General features: G+C 39.3%; 1 protein-coding gene across 3 annotated transcripts; it reads left to right on the plus strand.

Moving 5' to 3' along the window:
* Positions 1 to 158: 158 nt before the first annotated feature.
* On the plus strand, positions 159 to 18,749 carry tymp (thymidine phosphorylase). Of its 3 annotated transcripts, none has more exons than XM_067390885.1 (10): positions 159 to 217; positions 2,604 to 2,775; positions 2,874 to 3,070; positions 5,150 to 5,248; positions 10,325 to 10,454; positions 10,532 to 10,650; positions 10,846 to 11,008; positions 15,191 to 15,418; positions 15,618 to 15,758; positions 17,371 to 18,749. In XM_067390885.1, exons 2-10 carry the CDS (start codon positions 2,640 to 2,642, stop codon positions 17,526 to 17,528), a joined length of 1,371 nt encoding a protein of 456 aa, XP_067246986.1. In that variant the 5' UTR covers positions 159 to 217; positions 2,604 to 2,639; the 3' UTR covers positions 17,529 to 18,749. The 3 variants fall into 3 exon arrangements, with proteins under 3 accessions (XP_067246986.1, XP_067246987.1, XP_067246988.1); XM_067390886.1 differs by lacking the exon at positions 159 to 217 and adding an exon at positions 1,428 to 1,447; XM_067390887.1 differs by lacking the exon at positions 159 to 217 and having other exon boundaries at positions 2,591 to 2,775.
* The last annotated feature ends 162 nt before the right edge of the window (positions 18,750 to 18,911 follow it).

The following is an 18,911-nucleotide window of genomic DNA, read 5'->3' on the forward strand; positions in this document are numbered from 1 at the left end:
TATTAAACAAAAGGACAACTGGAATTCATTGGCAGGCAATGTTTTAATTTCACATTTGCCTCAGGTGCACACAGATGGAAGCCAATAATTGTCTATTGACAGTACATGTGCGTTCATGACACAGGCTGAGAATCAAAACAGGCTGGTTAATGTGTCACTGACACATGCTCTGACAGGGTGCAGTGATTCCACCGCTATTTATTCTGAGTAAGAGAAGGTAAGTGTTTGATTTTATTTGTTCACGTTAATCTGTGCAACCAGATGTTGAGCTTGAATATTAAGTAGACTTAAGAATTTTTTGTTACACCTTTATTTGATGTATGAATAAAAAATTTTTTAAAAACAACAACAACAACAAAAAACCTGAACATTAGAATAAAACGATTTGTTGTTTCAGAAATCAGAAATTGCAAAACCTGCTGTAAAGGGAAGTTGTGTCGTGTTTTCTCCCCCATCACTTTCACTTACAGTCTTGAATTTACAAAAAGCGTTTTTTGTTATTTAGGCCTACAATGTTCTGTTTGCAGTGTTTTGTAGATCATTTATTTCTAACAACTGCAGTGAACCTTGATGGCCGAGGTTACTACTCCTCTAATATCACTTACAGTATATTCATTTCTATAAAGGTTATATTATTTCCATGAATATATCTATTGTTTTATTATTTAAAAAAAAAAAAAAATTCTCAAAACACCTCGTTAAACCATATGAAAAAATAGTATAGCAATGTATGTTTTTGAACCATACTATAGTAAAGTACTTTAATTAATTTGTTGTTAATAGTATAACAACTAAAGCAATATAAACAAATTACTTTATCCAATACTGTATTAAGTTTCTACAACTACAGGGGTATATTATACTACAATGAATACACTATAGTTTACTGTAGTAAAAACTAAAGTATACTACAGTATTTATAACAGTTGATCAGTTCACTATAGTTAATACTAGAGTATGCTGTAGCATTCATTAACAAAGTGTTGTAAATACTGCAAGTATACTACAATTTTGCTATAGTAAATACTTATGTATTTTTTCATGTGATCTCATTTCAGGAAAAAATATCTAAAATGTTTTGTTTAAATTGTGTTTTTGCATAGACTAAATGATATGAATGTTAAAAAAGTTAAAATAATTTAAAGTTTAATAGATGTCTGCAGTTTAGTGTGTGATTTATACATTTATCAAAATTTAGTGAAAGGTTTGATAATATCATATAGGCTATTTTTAAACTAATATTATATATATATATATTTATTAACTATAAAACATAAACTTAATTATAAAATATAGCTTATATACTAGTGTAGGCGAGACCGGGGGCAATTGCAACATTTCAAAGTCCACCAATCAGAAACGAGACAGAACCATGAAACTCATTTTGCATGTGTTTTGTGGAGATCCCTCTCTGCATGCCAAAGGACAAGCTGCTGAGCCATAGTTGGTAAAGTTTTTCTGCAAAGACTCATTTTTTAAAGTATAAAAGTAATTTGTTTTATCTACAGTATTTTCCTCATACCATTAATGTCTATGAATTTAAATCGGATTTAACATTTGACATCTTTGTCAAACAGTAGCTTTGTTGTTTCTAGCTAACAGAGTAGCTTGTCACAGGATGGCACAATCGGGGGCAGTTGTAACACTGCGTTCCATCAAAATAGTGTCCAGCTTAGTAAGGAATCAAAATAGATTTTTTTTTTTTCCAATAATTTAAGAAAAGGGTATTGTGTTCAGTTTAAATATCTATGTACAGTATGCTCTAAATATTGGATTGTGGTAGTATAGTCCAGTGGTTAAATATTTTGCTTCTCAAGCTGGGGACCGGGGTTCAAATCCCACCAAGAGCAAATTTTTCATGTTTTCAAAATCTTCAATTTTTATGTTGTTTTAACTGTAGATATGTTAGTAATGTTGTCTTAACTGTAAATACTGTCAACATACTTATTAACATATTTACAAATATTTTTGGCTTGTAATAGTAGCATGGAAACTCAATATGGAAAGTTTTTTTCTAATGTCGTAATAATAATGTAATAATGTGAAAGGTTTTGCCCCTGCATGTAACATTTGACTGTTTCAATCAACATTGTGACTAACATTGCTTGTAAAAACATTTGGTGACTGTTAGAACAAGTTACTGACATAAAAATTATATCCAAATATTTCAAAAAGTTTTTGAGTAATGACGACATGACCAAAATTTGTTACAACTGCCCCCTTTGTTCCAAAACAAAATGCACATATACTTGTCCCTGCTCTTGATATACAATCACCGATGAACATCTTTGGTTTTAATTAGAAAAAAAAATAAGGGGGCGGATTAGAATCTAGAACCTCTGGCATGCTGAACGAAAAATCTACCGCCAGTCCATCAGGGCAATCTAATATTAAGTGCGGATCCACGTATTTATTGAGTAATGTAAATACTCTCAAGACTAACAATATAGTAGCATAGTAGATTTATGGATGAAACTATCATATTAAACATGAGGTCTATGTCAATACATTTTGTGCCCCCCCCCCCCCCCAACCACACTTTTTAAAACAAAGTTACGCCACTGCGTTGTCTGAACAAATTTCCTCTTTTATGCCTGACAAAGCAACTGACTGGAGAAGACATATAATCTGATGTAAAGATGTCATCTAATGACAACACAATTAGTTTCCCTGAGCTTATAAAGCTGAAACGAGATGATGGCCAACTCAGCCCGGCAGAGATACGCACCTTTGTGCAAGGAGTCATATCAGGAGCCATCCAGGACACTCAAATAGGTGAGACCATGATCACAAATTCAGTGTACAGTTGAGACACAAGCAAAGAAAACTTTTGGGTGCAATTTTACAAAAACAATTGTGTTCCAACGGCACAGGCGCTATGCTAATGGCCATATGGCAGAAGAACATGACCGATGAAGAGACTCTGGCATTGACGAGAGAGATGATGAACTCTGGGGATAAGTTAGAATGGCCGGAGGAATGGCTTGTGGTAGACAAACACTCAACCGGCGGGGTTGGAGACAAAATCAGCCTTCCTCTCGCTCCTGCTCTGGCTGCATGTGGCTGTAAGGTATGGGAAATGGGAACATATTTTACCCCAAACAACCCTTAGCCTACTGATGAACATACAAATGAATAAAGGACAGAGTTATATGAGAACACTTAGAACTCATGATTAAATAAATGTTAAAATCGCTGTATGTTTCACAATATGGAGGCATAAAAACTGGCATCTTAGCTAGGGGAGAGCAGGGCACAACCTCACACGGGGTTAGTTGACACACATGGTTTATATACTATATTTACTAGTTGCCATATTGATAATATATAGAGAAATTTTTGGAAGGTATCACTGAACATTGCAATAGCAAAAGTAAATATCTTCAGTTAATTTTCCATCTATATTTTTTGTTTTATTTAAAATTATACAAATTTGATATCGTATTAAAAGGTGCAGTAAGTGATTTCTGAGAAACACAGTTGAAAGTGGGTCGGACTGAGCAGCACAACACACCTGTAGCCGATGTGGGCGGAGAGAGAGAGAGCAAGAGGGACAAAAAAAGAGAGATGATCAGAGGAATTTTAATTTTTTTGGGTGAACTAACCCTTTAAATTTTTCAGTTTAATTACATTAAATTTAATTACAGTTACTTCTGATCTAATTGCATTAAATACTGCAACGACTGAACAATTCTATATAAAACAATAAAATTTAATGTTAACGTATGTTTTAATTAATGTAACCTTCTCCCTTTACACACTTTGGTATAGGTTCAAGAAAAATTTATGCAACTGTATATTGTTTATTTGAAAGAATTAAAAGAGAGTTTTGTGTGTATCCCTGTTCAACTGGTCGAAGTTGATGTGGGATTTAGAAATTAATTAGTAATAAGTAATCCAATACTTTTTACAGAGAGTATTAGTAATTACACTGTTGATGTAATTAGTAGCTAGTAATTAATTACATTTTTAGAGTAGCTTTACCCAACACTGCTTATGATACTCAAAATGTAGTTCGGTGCTCAGGTTAATGCAGATGAATGCTTTATGAGACCTCTATCTTCAGTTTTTCAGTGATATCTGGGTGAACATGCTTAAAGGTACAATATGTAAAATTTTTGCAGTAAAATATCCAAAAACCACTAGGCTAGTGTTATATATTTTGTCCAGCTGATTACTAACAATATCTCTAATGTTTTCAACGACTTGTAAATCATGAGAAAATTCCCATTCTAAACAGTGACACGGGGCAGTGCAGTCGCCTGTCAATGACGTCAGTTACCTTTGTTACCGCCTTTACTGACGTAGAAACCACGTGACAAATGCGGAAGTAGTGCGTCCAGCAAACCACTAGCTTGCTTCAAGCCGTTCCTTATTTACTTCTTGCACGTTTTATGGTGGATTGTGTTACTTATTTATGGAACATAATTACTGTTTACCATCTGCCGCTGGTTCTGTCGACAAGCACAGCTCCCGTAAACTCATAACCGGAAAAGCGGAAGCGGCGCCGGTGACTGTGTCATAATAAAAGTCCCGCTGCTCGTGAGGCGTGTGTTGATCAATCGCTCCAGCTCCTCGTTCAGCTCCCGCAACACTCGGTCGTGCTCTGCTCCATACTACAGTAACGTTAATAATCGCATCCACGAACATGAGTTCTTCCAGACTCCAATCCCTATTCTTTTGCACCGTCCGTTGAGATGGAGACCACATGTCCCAAGTTTCCGCTCTAAAACTTGGCGTCATCAAACTACGCCTTTGTTTTGAATAGGCTTCTAGCGGAAAAAAATATCACAAATTGTACCTTTAAGTGTCAGATGAGTTCTGAGACATGCTGCTCCTCAACCAGCATATAGTAACGTGAAATAATTTCTCGAAGTCACAAACCACATTTGACAACATGTAAAAATGTTATGAATAAAGGTGTAAAATTAAAAACAAAACATGCCATCTTAAATTCCAATGCAGTGAAACAGCTGTCGTCAAATTATTATTTTTTTATTTTAAACTATGGTATTTAGAAATCTAAATATTGAAGATTCTGCACTATTTCTAGGGCGCATTTTCTGCCCAGTTCTGCCACAGCCACCCTGAATTTATTTTAAAAATGAATGCAACTAAGGTACTTTAGACATGTATGGGTTTTTTCTAGGTGCCCATGATAAGTGGGAGAGGACTGGCACATACAGGTGGCACCCTGGACAAGCTGGAGTCAATCCCTGGGTTTAATGTCAACCAATCAGTTCAACAGGTAATGTGGGATTTGTTTACACCTGAACTGATGGTCTGCTGGTTTTTAACTATTGTCAGTTTTGGCCTGTTAACTGTATTAAATGCAATCCTCAGGTTCTGTTATTAAAATATTAAGAGGTTTAAATAATACCTTTAAATAAACATTGTTAAATATAACTGCCATTTACAATCTATATTTGTGAAGTCATTGTAAACTGAAGCACATTTCAGAGACCAATTAATTTTAATCCATGTTGCAACATGCTGAACAGGATCCTTTTGTTGTGCGTCACTATATGAACCAGGTTATTAAAAAAACAATTTGAAAGGTAAGTCAAGGGTTTTTTGAAATCTTGTACTCCATGCAGACTTCAATTTAAAAAGGATGACAGCGAATAAGGATTTATTAAAGTTACTAAGAAGTTGTAGATAACAGTTAAGCTTGGCCTTAATGAAACAGTCATTTTGATTAGGTTATGGGTTAAAATCTCTTCTAAAAATTAGTAATAATACATACAAGTTAAAGGGATATCCCATGATTTTCCTCACCCTCAAGCCATCCTAGGTGTAGGATTTTACCAAATTTTTTCAGACGAACACAATCAGAGATATATTTAAAAGTCTGTTTGCCGGAAGCCAGTTATTATAGTTAATAAAGTTTTAAATATGGATATTTTTCTTACAAAAGCCCAATTGCTTCACTTCAGAAGACCTTTATTAACCCCCTGGAGCCGTATGGATCGTTTTTGTGATGGACGGATGGGTCTGGAACAACACTAACCTCACATACTTGGCGAGAAACGCCTTCGTTGGCTTGGCCATGTCAGGAGAATGGGCCCTGGCCGCATTCCCAAGGACCTACAGTACTGTATAGCGAGTTGGCAGAGGGCTCACGACTAACTGGACGTCCACGACTGCACTACAAAGATATTTGCAAGAAAGACATGAAGCTGTCCGACATCAACATTGGCACGTGGGAGAGTTGTGCAGAAGAGCGCTCTGCCTGGCATTTCGTTCTCAGACAGGGCGTACTGTCACGACCACCAGTTGGAGTGCCCTGTCTAGCCACCAGAGGGCACTCCACCCCGGACCTTGTTGCACTGTTTCAGACTACATTTCCCATAACTCACTCCTGGACTCGTTATCCCTGTCATTACACTCAGCTGTTTTGAGTTCTGTATTTAGTGTCTGTCTATTTATACCTGGTTTGTCTCTGCCCTTGTTATGGTGTCTTCACTAACGTTCCTGGTTTCTCTGTTCTGGTTTTCATTGTGTTTTCTTGTTTTGTGTACGGACTGTTTTCATGGATTTTGACCCTTGCCTGTTTCTGGATTTACGCTTTGGATTACCCCAATAAATACCTGCAATTGGACCTACCCTGTTTGTCTTCGTGTGTGCCGTGACAGAAGACACCATCATTTTAGGATCCAGCAGGATGGGGATTTGGATCACTCCTCCAGCCACGGTGAGAGAGCGGATGGCTCTTGTTCGGGCGGTGCTGGCTCTGCGACAGGAGGGAAGTGAGGTAGGATGTTTTGCCCAGTTTTTCTGGACAATGGCAAGAGGGCTGCGCTATAACGATGAGGCACTGAAAGAAATGTTCAATGGATGCCTTGATGACCCTCTTCCTCAGTGGGAGTTACGGGGGCTCCAGATCCTGGATTTCTGGGGCTTTGTCAGCTATCTCTCCCACAGAAGTCAATGGGCAACCCATGCTCAGCCAGAGTCCGCTCCAGCTCATGAATCCGTTCCTGAGGTCACTGAGGAGGTGGGCGCTGAATCTTCGCTTCCCACACGGAGGAGGAGGAAGAGGAGGAGGAAGCCTCCAGTCAGTGAGTCCACTCCAGAGTCCGTTCCAGTCAGTGAGTCTGGTCCAGTCAGTGAGTCCACTCCTGAATCCGCTCCAGTCAGTGAGTCCACTCCAGAGTCCGCTCCAGTCAGTGAGTCCACTCCAGAGTCCGCTCCAGTCAGTGAGTCCACTCCAGAGCCCGCTCCAGTCAGTGAGTCCACTCCAGAGCCCGCTCCAGTCAGTGAGTCCGTTCCAGTCAGTGAGTCCGTTCCAGTCAGTGAGTCCACTCCAGAATCCGCTCCAGTCAGTGAGTCCACTCCAGAGCCCGCTCCAGTCAGTGAGTCCACTCCAGAGCCCGCTCCAGTCAGTGAATCCACTCCAGAGTCCGCTCCAGTCAGTGAATCCACTCCAGAGCCCGCTCCAGCCAGTGAGTCCGCTCCAGCCAGTGAGTCCGCTCCAGCCAGTGAGTCCGCTCCAGCCAGTGAGTCCGCTCCAGCCAGTGAGTCCGCTCCAGCCAGTGAGTCCGCTCCAGCCAGTGAGTCCGCTCCAGCCAGTGAGTCCGCTCCAGCCAGTGAGTCCGCTCCAGCCAGTGAGTCCACTCCAGAGCCCGCTCCAGCCAGTGAGTCCACTCCAGAGCAGCCTGTTGTCCTGGTTAGTCCTGTCTTGGCCCAGAGGGCTGTGTTCACCTTTTATGTTTTGGCTGTTCTGCGCGCGTGGAGGATGAATTCAAGCTCTATGGACTTTGGAGCTGTCTGCCAGCCCAAGGCCGCTGTCGTCCCAGAGCAGCCCGAGCAGCCTGAACTCGCTGTCGTCCCAGAGCAGCCCGAGCAGCCTGAACTCGCTGTCGTCCCAGAGCAGCCCGAGCAGCCTGAACTCGCTGTCGTCCCAGAGCAGCCCGAGCAGCCTGAACTCGCTGTCGTCCCAGAGCAGCCCGAGCAGCCTGAACTCGCTGTCGTCCCAGAGCAGCCCGAGCAGCCTGAACTCGCTGTCGTCCCAGAGCAGCCCGAGCAGCCTGAACTCGCTGTCGTCCCAGAGCAGCCCGAGCAGCCTGAACTCGCTGTCGTCCCAGAGCAGCCCGAACTCGCTGTCGTCCCAGAGCAGCCTGAGCAGCCTGAGTCTGCTGCCATCACCGAGCTGCCCGCTCTTCCTGATACGACCACGGAGCACCCTTGGCCAGCCCTGCCGCCAGCCCCGCCGCCCAGGTCGTCTGCCCTGCCAACATCAACCAAGCCTTCTGCCCTGCCGCCGTCAACCAAGCCTTCTGTCCTGCCACCGTCGTCCAGGCTTCCTGCCCTGCTGCCACTGCCCCGGCCGTTGGAACCGCTGGAACCTGCCTGGTCAGTTCCTCCAGCGCCGCCCTGGCAACCAGCCAGGACTCTAGACCTGCGGGAACCTGCCTGGTCAATTCCCCCAGTGCCGCCCTGGCATTTAGCCTGGACCCCGAATTTCATGGAACCCCGATGGTCTGTTCCTCCGGCTCCCCCCTGGCCCTCAGCCGGGGACTCTGGTCTGGGCCCACCATCCCGCCCCCTGGTCCTCCTCCGGTCCACCTCCCTCCTGAGTTTTTGTTTTTTATTGGGTCTTGTTGGAGCGTCTGGGATCCGCTCCGTAGGGAGGGGGTACTGTCACGACCACCAGTTGGAGTGCCCTGTCTAGCCACCAGAGGGCACTCCACCCCGGACCTTGTTGCACTGTTTCAGACTACATTTCCCATAACTCACTCCTGGACTCGTTATCCCTGTCATTACACTCAGCTGTTTTGAGTTCTGTATTTAGTGTCTGTCTATTTATACCTGGTTTGTCTCTGCCCTTGTTATGGTGTCTTCACTAACGTTCCTGGTTTCTCTGTTCTGGTTTTCATTGTGTTTTCTTGTTTTGTGTACGGACTGTTTTCATGGATTTTGACCCTTGCCTGTTTCTGGATTTACGCTTTGGATTACCCCAATAAATACCTGCAATTGGACCTACCCTGTTTGTCTTCGTGTGTGCCGTGACACGTACAGAAAGCTGAGGAAACCAGGGATAAAAACCTTGCCACAAAGAGAGCCAAGAGGAAGAAAAGGCAACTGCAGCCTCAGCAGGCATCGTCGTTCACCTGCAAAAAATGCAGTAGAGATTGCCATTCAAGAGTTGGGCTTTATAGCCACTTGCGAAGGTGCAGATAGTAAATCACCAAACTGGAAGCTAAACCATCGTCTCCTGAAGACGGAAGGATGCCGACGATCCCATTATGTAACAGTTTTAACCACCAAACAAAAAACAACAATTTTAAGAGCTACATGAATCATTAATGGGAAATTTCTCTCTTTCTTAAACCTCTCATGATCATTTGGTTCAGTTCCTTACACCTCGCAGCGACATGTCTTCTGTGAGGATTTTTACCGGCGCGAGGGCGGGGCAACCTGTCACTCACATGAGATCGACCAATAGCAAACCACAACCATCAAATCAATTTCCCATTGATAAAATAATTTTTTCTTGTATGAGAAGCTGTTTCACTCAGACAGATGTCATAATAGAGAAGAAAAGATGCCAACTACTAGAATCATCAGTTCAGGAGAACACGTATTTAAATGATTTAGAGGAAGTGACTAATGCATACTGACATTATCCACCCAAGCTAAATTCCTGATAACCATGTCTGCCATGCTCTGTTCAAACATGTTTAATTAATGTTGATATTGAATATGAGCATCATCAAATCAATTTTTACCAGTGACTCTAATCCTTATATAATGAAATGTATGTAAATGAATGTAGCCCATGAACTGATTCATCACAGCATGCTGTCTCACACAAAACCAAAGATTTAGCATACACAATATTTCACAATCACACCTCACACCTCTTACTGACCAAAGTTAGAAGTCAGAACTCAATAAAAGTTTACTACAATGGTACTCTAACTTCAGTATTTCTGTTGTATAAACCTTACGTGAAACAAGCACGCAGTCATTTTTAGAATATCGTGTTTGAACTTCCGGTTTTGCGGTAGATCTGTATTTCTATGGCATTGCTGTCGTAGAGTAATTGGCTGGTGAAGTGGATTTTATTATTGTGGAGTTAGTTAGTAAGTTATCATAAGCATTGTAATGTTTAAAGAGGATGTCATAACTAATGTCAGTAGACCAGGAAGAGTTTAAAACGAGCAGTTCATTCATAAATCCGTAAGATCTTACCTTCACGCTGTGGAAATACAAACCAGAACACAACGAGCGCAACGCTGAAAAGGGGTGGAGCTGCATAAGTCTAGGATGAAACGTATGCACAGTGTGCAGAATTTTTATTATATTATACTATTCTTAGGTGAAGCAGATCCTACAGGATGTGGGCTGTTGCATTGTGGGACAAACAGAGAGTCTGGTGCCAGCAGATCGTGTTCTCTACACCATCAGGGACGCCACATCAACTGTTGATAGTCTACCTCTTATCACTAGTAAGATCATCCTGGAAAACTTCTCATCACAGTATCAACCCTACTTCGCCTGATTATTTTGTCCATTTTCTGCACAGGCTCCATCATTTCTAAGAAAGGAGCTGAGGGTCTGAGTGCTCTTGTGTTAGATGTGAAGTTTGGCAGGGCTGCTCTGTATAAAGATCTGGACAGTGCTCGCAATCTTGCTCAGTCACTGGTAAGAGAGCTTTTACTCTTTAGGCAAACTTTCAAACAAAGCTATTATAGTTCTACTTCCTTACATTCCAATTCAGAGTGCAATTTTGCATCTTGTTTGCAAACTTAACTCAAATTCAAACCAATTCAGGATTTGAAAAGGCATTCTCGATTCAACCCTGAATGTCGCACAATCCTGGTGTCCATGTGCCGATAGGTCAAAGCAGGCAACAGGCTGGGTGTGAAGACAGGGGCGGTGCTTAGCCGAATGGACGCTCCGATTGGCCAGAGTGTAGGAAATGCGGTTGAGGTGTGTGAAGCTCTTGAGTGTCTTAAAGGACGAGGGCCAGATGATCTCACAGAACTGGTTACAATTTTAGGTAAGAAGAAGGACCCATTTTTAAACATCCCACTGTAAGGGTGTTCACACTTGCAGTTCGGTTCTTGTGGTTATTTTGGTCCAAACCAAAAAAAGAAAATAATAGTTTTAGTCTGTTTATACTATCCTTTTTAAGACTAAACCTAAAGGAAAAAAATAAATAAAAACACATATGCATTTTCGCCTCAATAAATTTTCCTAATTACTGCTTATTAGGTAGTTGTTAAGTTTAGGTATTGGGTAGGATTAAGAATGTAGAATAAGGTCATGCAGAATAAGACATTAATATGTGCTTAATAAGTACTAATAAATAGCCAATATTCTAATAATATGCATGCTAATAAGCAACTAGTTAAAAGACCCTAAAAACCCCCTCAAAAAACGTATTTTGTGATGGAACTTACCGAACATCCAAAACAATGCTGTGTTCTGCGCTAAATGCACTTGTTGTATGTATGTACATATGATGGTATTTTGACCAGCTGAGAACTCGTGAAGAGTTTATAAAATGTGTAAAGGAGTCAAAATAGTGGATCAAACAAAGATCTGCTGCAAGGAGATGGCGTTCTGACGCATTTGCCGAACTGTAATGAGCAATTAGCTCCTATGACAAGAAAAAACAGGTATACTTGAGCAGTCTGTCCTTTGTAGGGTCGCATCTTGTGACATCACGTCCTGTTTTTGGTTCATTTAGATATTTTTGGTCTGTTTTGCGGTCAGTCGAACCACACTAGAGTTTGTCTGGAGTCTTGGTCCGCTTATTTGGTGCACACGTAGTTATTAATAGGTAACTTTAAAAGACACAAAACGTACATATTTGTACGTTTTGAATGGTGCTAAAACGTACAAATACTGACGTAATTATGGCACCAAAACGTAAACATACTTACGTTTTTACTGCGAATAAAACCTTATCGAACAAATCTTTCATGTCATAAAAATATATGTATAAAATATATATAAATGTTCCCTTTTTAACATTTTTAGATGAATGTAATATCCCTAAACCCCACCCCAAACCTAAACCTGAGTTACCCATTTTATACATAATGTTAAAAGAATAAATCATAATGGACAGAAATGTGTAGGAAAATGACAATTTTAGTAAAAATATGACATTAAAACGATATTTTGAGCCACTTATCCTACACCTAACTTACCCATAACAATTTCTTAAAACTACATACTGTTAATAAATGAAAAACAGACAAGCGTAACGTTAATCACAATCATTTATTTTTTGCAAATATGTCAAAAGTGGTACCAAAAGTTAAAATGATGATGAGTTCCAGTCGCAGTCCTCTCTGGCTGTAACGTAATAGTTTTTATAGGGTACAGAGCAGAATATAATTTATTAATCCGTGAAATTATGAATCTGTCTTCTCTCCGTGAAGGCGCGCACTCATTTCAAAATCAAATGTCAATCCACTGAAACACGGCAAATCGCAATCTGCGACGAAGCAGGTGAGAACCATAGACAGTAAAAGAAATGGACACAGCGACCCCATTGGAACTCAATTGAGTCAAGTGAAGCCCATTTTTAGCGATTTTTAGCACTTCCTTTTCTGACGCGCAGACTCACACTAAGCTTGATGACGTCAGCAGCCTGTCTGACAGATGTAAATCTTCTAGTAGCTGTGCGTGAAAACTGCCATCGTTAATCTTGCAGAGACGGCGAGCTTGAGCGGGGAGTTCTTTGGCGTGAGTGAGCCGGAGTAAGTATTCTGATTAATTATTTTGTATAGTATTTTAAAATGTAACGCCAGTACGCCATATTAAGATAATCTCCCCGATTGCCTGCGAGCTTCTCCTCCTGTCTGTACGGTAATTTCGCTACTGTGCGACAGAGAGTCGAGTGTTTATGACGCAATCGTTAGCTTATTTTTACAAAAACTGTTTCTACGGGGCCATAATGTAACATAGAAGGTAATGGAGCCCTTTATACATTGTCGTGTATCTTTGGAAATAAATAATGGACAAATGGAGTCTTTAAACGCCTCAGATGTAAAGTTATTCACTGTCAAAGTGACGCCAAAATGAATGGGAGTCAATGGGGATGCTAACGCAAGTGAAGTTCTGCTACAAGATGGCGGCACCCGGCCGACTTCAACTTCCGGTCGACTTCCTTGGGCACTGAGGTGAGAACCAATGAGCGTTCGATATCAGTGCCGTAAACCATGTCGTAACGCTTCTCGAGGGTGGCGCAGGCGCACTAGCGCTATTTTTTTTAAATTTGAAACATAACGTGCGCGGGCTTTGATTGTGACGGTCGCTGTTGCTGAGAATGAAGGTGAAGATCGACAGATAAAGGGCTGAATTTGAATCTGTTCCTCGCAAACATATGGATTCTAAAGATATGGAGTCCAGCAAACAAATAAAATGGGTGTGATTTGTTATTTATGTTGTGCTTTGGTGTATCTTATGGTTGTATTGTCAGTCACTGCATAGGAAAAAAAATCGCACAGCAAAATATTACAAAACGATTATAGAAATGTTATTCATTTTAAGGTTTCAAAGTGTAGTCTCGTTTAACATTATGTAACGTTAATGACAATTGAACACAACATATTTGAATCTTTAAAGCCACGATTTTAATATTAATACATGGTAATTCATATACATTCACACTTTACGTTAGATGTTTTACGTTTTTTAAGCTGCTAATACGTAAGTATTTGTACGCTTTAGTGCTATAAATACGTCAATGTTGTACGTTTTTGTGTGTATGAAAACGTTAGTAAATCTACGTGTGGTAGAACCACACTTCACGTAAAAATACACACGTATTCTCATGAGATCACGTTGAGGGTTCAGATGCCAGCATTCATACTTAATCAAATAAAACGCACTAACAGAGCAATCACACCAGAGTTCGTTTTAGGGTGCTTTCACACTAGCACTTTTGGTGTGCATGAACTCAGGTGTGCACACGCAACCTGGTCTGGGGTACAGTTCATGTGAACTCCGTTACAGTTCACTGCTGATATGAATGCAATCCTACTAAACTGTGGAAGTGAACCGCTATTAATGACATATGATTTGATAAAAATTTGTGCTTGTGTCTGTGTTTCACTCACGTTCCTGACAAGCTTGACTGACACTGCAAGCAGAGAGCTGTATATCTCACTTCTGCTCGCTTTCAAACGTTCTTTAGAGCATTTGCAGTACATTTGTGGCAGATAAATGCAAGCACAGTTATGTACTGAAGCTTTGGAAACAAAACCTACGGTTCAAAAACCAAGCAACGGGGTAAACAGCTGTTGCTTTGATGATGCAAATGCACATTGTTTCGTTTGGAACCAAATTTTATAATCTGAACACAGTATAGTGGGGGCAGAAGGAGGGGGTGCAATCGAACTCAGGTTCGGACCAGGCAATCGAACCAAGTGTGAAACCACCCTTAATCGAACCAAACCTGCCAAGTGTGAACACACCCTTAAGGCGTTTTTACACCTGGCTCGTTTGGAGCACTTGTTTCAGAATCTGGTGCATTTTCTCCTTTAGTCTGGATTATTTTGGCATATGTGAACATGGCAATTGCGCTTGGATCCGCACCAAAATAATTGGTCTGAGATCACCTGAACGAGGTTGATTCAACCCGATTGCAAACGAACTCTGGAACCAGGCTGTATCACAATATATTATGCATGTTGCATGCAAAGCAGCAGTATTTGATTTGCTAATGCCTCTCAAAATTAATCGTGGGTTAACCTGGACGAAGACGAAGGGAAATGCCTTATTGAAATTTGGTCGAACAAACATATTTCAGAACAACTGTCCAAAACACATAAAAATACAGCCTTGATTCTAAAAATATAATATAATGTATTATATAATATAATGACAACTACAAAGAAGGCCACAATCCCCCCGCTGAGCTGTTGTCTATCCAACCACTATTAGCCGAATCCTGGAACATAAACAGCTGCACACTGAGCAATGAGAGGAGATTTTACTCACACTTGACTTCTGTTAAATCTATTAACTAATTTCGGTCCATTTAGAAATGTTGCCTTGTGAAAGCTAAACGAACCAAGAAGAAATTGCAACATTGTAACCATTGTAATCCTTGTTTCGGAATGCCCTGATGACATAGAACCAAATGTCCCATTGTGATGTTCTTCAAGACAAAATGTCTCAAATGTCTGTGATAAGGAAGCATAAAAGTGTCCATTGTATTTAGGTGGACATCTATTGTCGATGTGTCGACACTCCTGTACTCTAGAGAGTGGGAAAAAGGAAATAGCTCAAAAGCTGAAGAACGGAGAAGCCCTGAAAAAGTTCCAGGCGATGCTGGTGGCTCAGGGTGTGTCTGCAGATGTTGCACGTTCCCTGTGTTCAGACGACACTGATTACTTTCAGCACATGAGGCGTGCAGCACATCAGACAGAGCTTAAGGTGCAAGATGATGGTAATTATATTCCATGTTCTCGTTTGAGAATCAAATATGTTAATTATTTTACATAACACTAACAGCACAGGCATGATTATGAACAGATCGCACAGAGCTCGCTATTAATATTCACTGTTATTCATCTACGTGCAATCATCACGTCCATTATCTCAGCAGCAGCCATTGTGTGTGTATGTGTGAACCATTTGATTGACAGGAGCTGTTTTGGACATTGACGGTTTGGCCCTGGCTGAAGTGCTGCACAAGTTAGGGGCGGGACGCACTAAATCGGGAGAGAAAATTGATCATAGCGTGGGAGCAGAGATCTTGGTAAAGATGGGACAGCGTGTACAGAAAGGTTAGTCTATATCTCAATTATTTGGTGATGTCAAATTGATTAATCACAATTAATTGCATCCAATATAAAAGTTTGTGTTTATATATGTGTGTAATAATATATATATATATATAGTACAGTCCAAAAGTTTGGAACCATTAAGATTTTTTATGTTTTTAAAAGAAGTTTCGTCTGCTCACCAAGGCTACATTTATTTAATTAAAAATACAGTAAAAAACAGTAATATTGTGAAATATTATTACAATTTAAAATAACTGTGTACTATTTAAATATATTTGACAAAGTAATTTATTCCTGTGATGCAAAGCTGAATTTTCAGCATCATTACTCCAGTCTTCAGTGTCACATGATCCTTCAGAAATCATTCTAATATGCTGATCTGCTGCTCAAGAAACATTTAATGTGTACAATTGTACAAAATATTTGTGTACAATATTTTTTTTCAGGATTATTTGATGAATAGAAAGTTCAAAAGAACAGTGTTTATCTGAAATCTAATCTTTTGTAACATTATAAATGTCTTTACTGCCACTTTTGATTGATTTAATGCATCCTTGCTGAATAAAAGTATTCATTTCTTTAATTTCTTTTCAAAAAAATTTAAATAAAAATTCTTACTGACCCCAAACTTTTGAACGGTAGTGTATAATGCTACAGAAGCTTTGTGTTTCAGATAAATGCTGTTCTTTTGAACTTTCTATTCATCAAGGAATCCTGAAAAAAAAAGTACACAACTGTTTTCAACATTGAAAATAATCATAAATGATTATTGAGCAGCAGATCAGCATATTAGAATGATTTCTGAAGGATCATGTGACACTGAAGACTGGAGTAATGATGCTGAAAATTCAGCTTTGATCACAGGAATAAATTACTTTGTCAAATATATTTAAATAGTACACAGTTATTTTAAATTGTAATAATATTTCACAATATTAATGCTTTTTACTGTATTTTTAATTTAAAAAATGTAGGTGAGAAGATGAAACTTCTTTTAAAAACATTAAAAATCTTAGTGGTTCCAAACTTTTGGACTGTACTGTATAATATATATATATATATATATATATATAACTTTTATGTTAGATTTGAAAGCCCTACAATTATTTATGGATAACTTCTTACCAAATTGCATACTACTATTGAAAAATGGTATGTGAAAAAGTATTCAATATGCAACAGTAAACATTTAAAAATGTCACATGACCTCACCACATTGCATATTTACTTCAGCAATCTCAGAAACGCTGTTATTTTTAACTGTAATTTAAAATAACTATTTACTTATTAATTTATAATCCAATTTTGCATAAGACTTTTGGCAATCCTATCAAATGACAATGAGTCAAGGTTTATTTTAATATTGCATCTGGTTCATTTATCACACTGGAAATGGAAGGACAAATTGCAATGTGGGAAACATCACTCACGATGGTGTGCTATGGTTGCACACTAAACATTTTCGCAAATGTGAAAAACATTTTATATAACATTTGCATGCTGTGCACAGTATACTTGCGGCTTGCGCACTGTATTTTGTACATAGTCTATATTTCTGTATAGTGTTTATTAAGACAAATCTGTGTTGATACCTGATTGATTCAATTGGCAGGTGAATCATGGATCAGGATTCATCACAACAGCCCAGATCTGAGTTCACACCAGTGTTCTGGCTTGCAGAAAGCTTTGGTCATTGGCAGCCACAACAAATACAAGGCATTGCCACGTGTGGCAGAATTCATCCACCCAAACAATCCCAACATGTTTTAGCACAGCCTCATTCAAGACTTACTTTGTTTGTAAAGTAAATGATTCATTTTGAATGTACTGTTTTCAGTGTTCTTTCTATGAGGGAGGTTTTAGAAGAAGACCAACACTGACCATCTGGAAATATTTGCTTACCAGTAGCTGAAATATTACTGTAGCCCAGATCTGCTCAATCCTGTCCTGGAAATCTGCCATCCTGCAAAGTTTAGTTGCAGCTCTAATTCACCTAAACCGGAACCTGTCAATTACAGGCAGGTGTGCTGGACACACAGGAGCAGGATTGAGTGCACTGGCATAGTAGATGACTGCTGCCACCACTGACTCGTAGAAGAACTGCAGCATAGCAGGCCACAAACCTCGATTATCAGTCACTCTCATGAACAAGCACTGTTTTGCCTCTGATTTCAGGCATTTGTTGGCGATTTCCACTAAACTGCTGGAGAGTGAAAATCAGGGCTAAAATTGTGCAGTATGTACATAAAGAACCGAGCAATCTCAGAAAACAGGGTCTGCTCTGCTGAATTTTGCACATTTTCTCACTTCTAAACACCTGTAAAGCATAACCCTGGTACTTCATTTACATTTTTCTCTGTGATTTAATCAGACCAACTTGTGTGATTTTCTTTTTTAAATAAATGAGGTTGTAGTAAATGGTAAGGTGCTCTTTGCTGCCATATAGTGGTACAAATCATGTCCAACATGGCAGCATAGGTGATGTGCACATTTTCTACAAGCTTAAATAGCTGATTTTAGATATCTAAAAAAATACCTAGTTTAAAAGCAAAAGCAAAATAATACAAATATAAGTATTTTTAAAGGGTTAGTTCACCCAAAAATGACTCGCCTTCATGTCATTCCAAAACTGTAAGACCTTCGTTCATCTTTGAAACACAAATGAAGATATTTTTAATGAAATATGAGAGATTTCTGTCCCTCCATTGACAGTAAAGTCCAACCACCAAAGATGAATTAAAGTCTTACAGGTCTGGAACAACATGAAGTTTGAGTAATTCATGACAGAATTTTCATTTTTTCATGCATTTTTTGTTTTTGTTTGTTTTCATTGTGACATTTTCATGATAATTAAACACATTGATTGTCAGTAGCATTCAATTTCATTAATGTGAATATATATATATAAAATCTTTATACTAAATATTATGTAAAGATAAATGGGCTTAGTGCACTATATTGTTTTCCTTTTGCCTTCAGACATATAGCCTTGATATTTCTTTAAAAAAAAAGATTCATATTTTACAGTTTATTTTTATGTCTTGTTAAAGTTTAAATTTTGACTATGAATTAATCAGGAATCATACATCAGTCTTCATCACCCATCAAAATTAAAATAAATATTTAAATCAAATAATTTCCACATTTTTTTTT

The sequence above is a fragment of the Chanodichthys erythropterus genome, chromosome 8, assembly GCF_024489055.1.
Source record: "Chanodichthys erythropterus isolate Z2021 chromosome 8, ASM2448905v1, whole genome shotgun sequence".
Classification (NCBI taxonomy): domain Eukaryota; kingdom Metazoa; phylum Chordata; class Actinopteri; order Cypriniformes; family Xenocyprididae; genus Chanodichthys; species Chanodichthys erythropterus.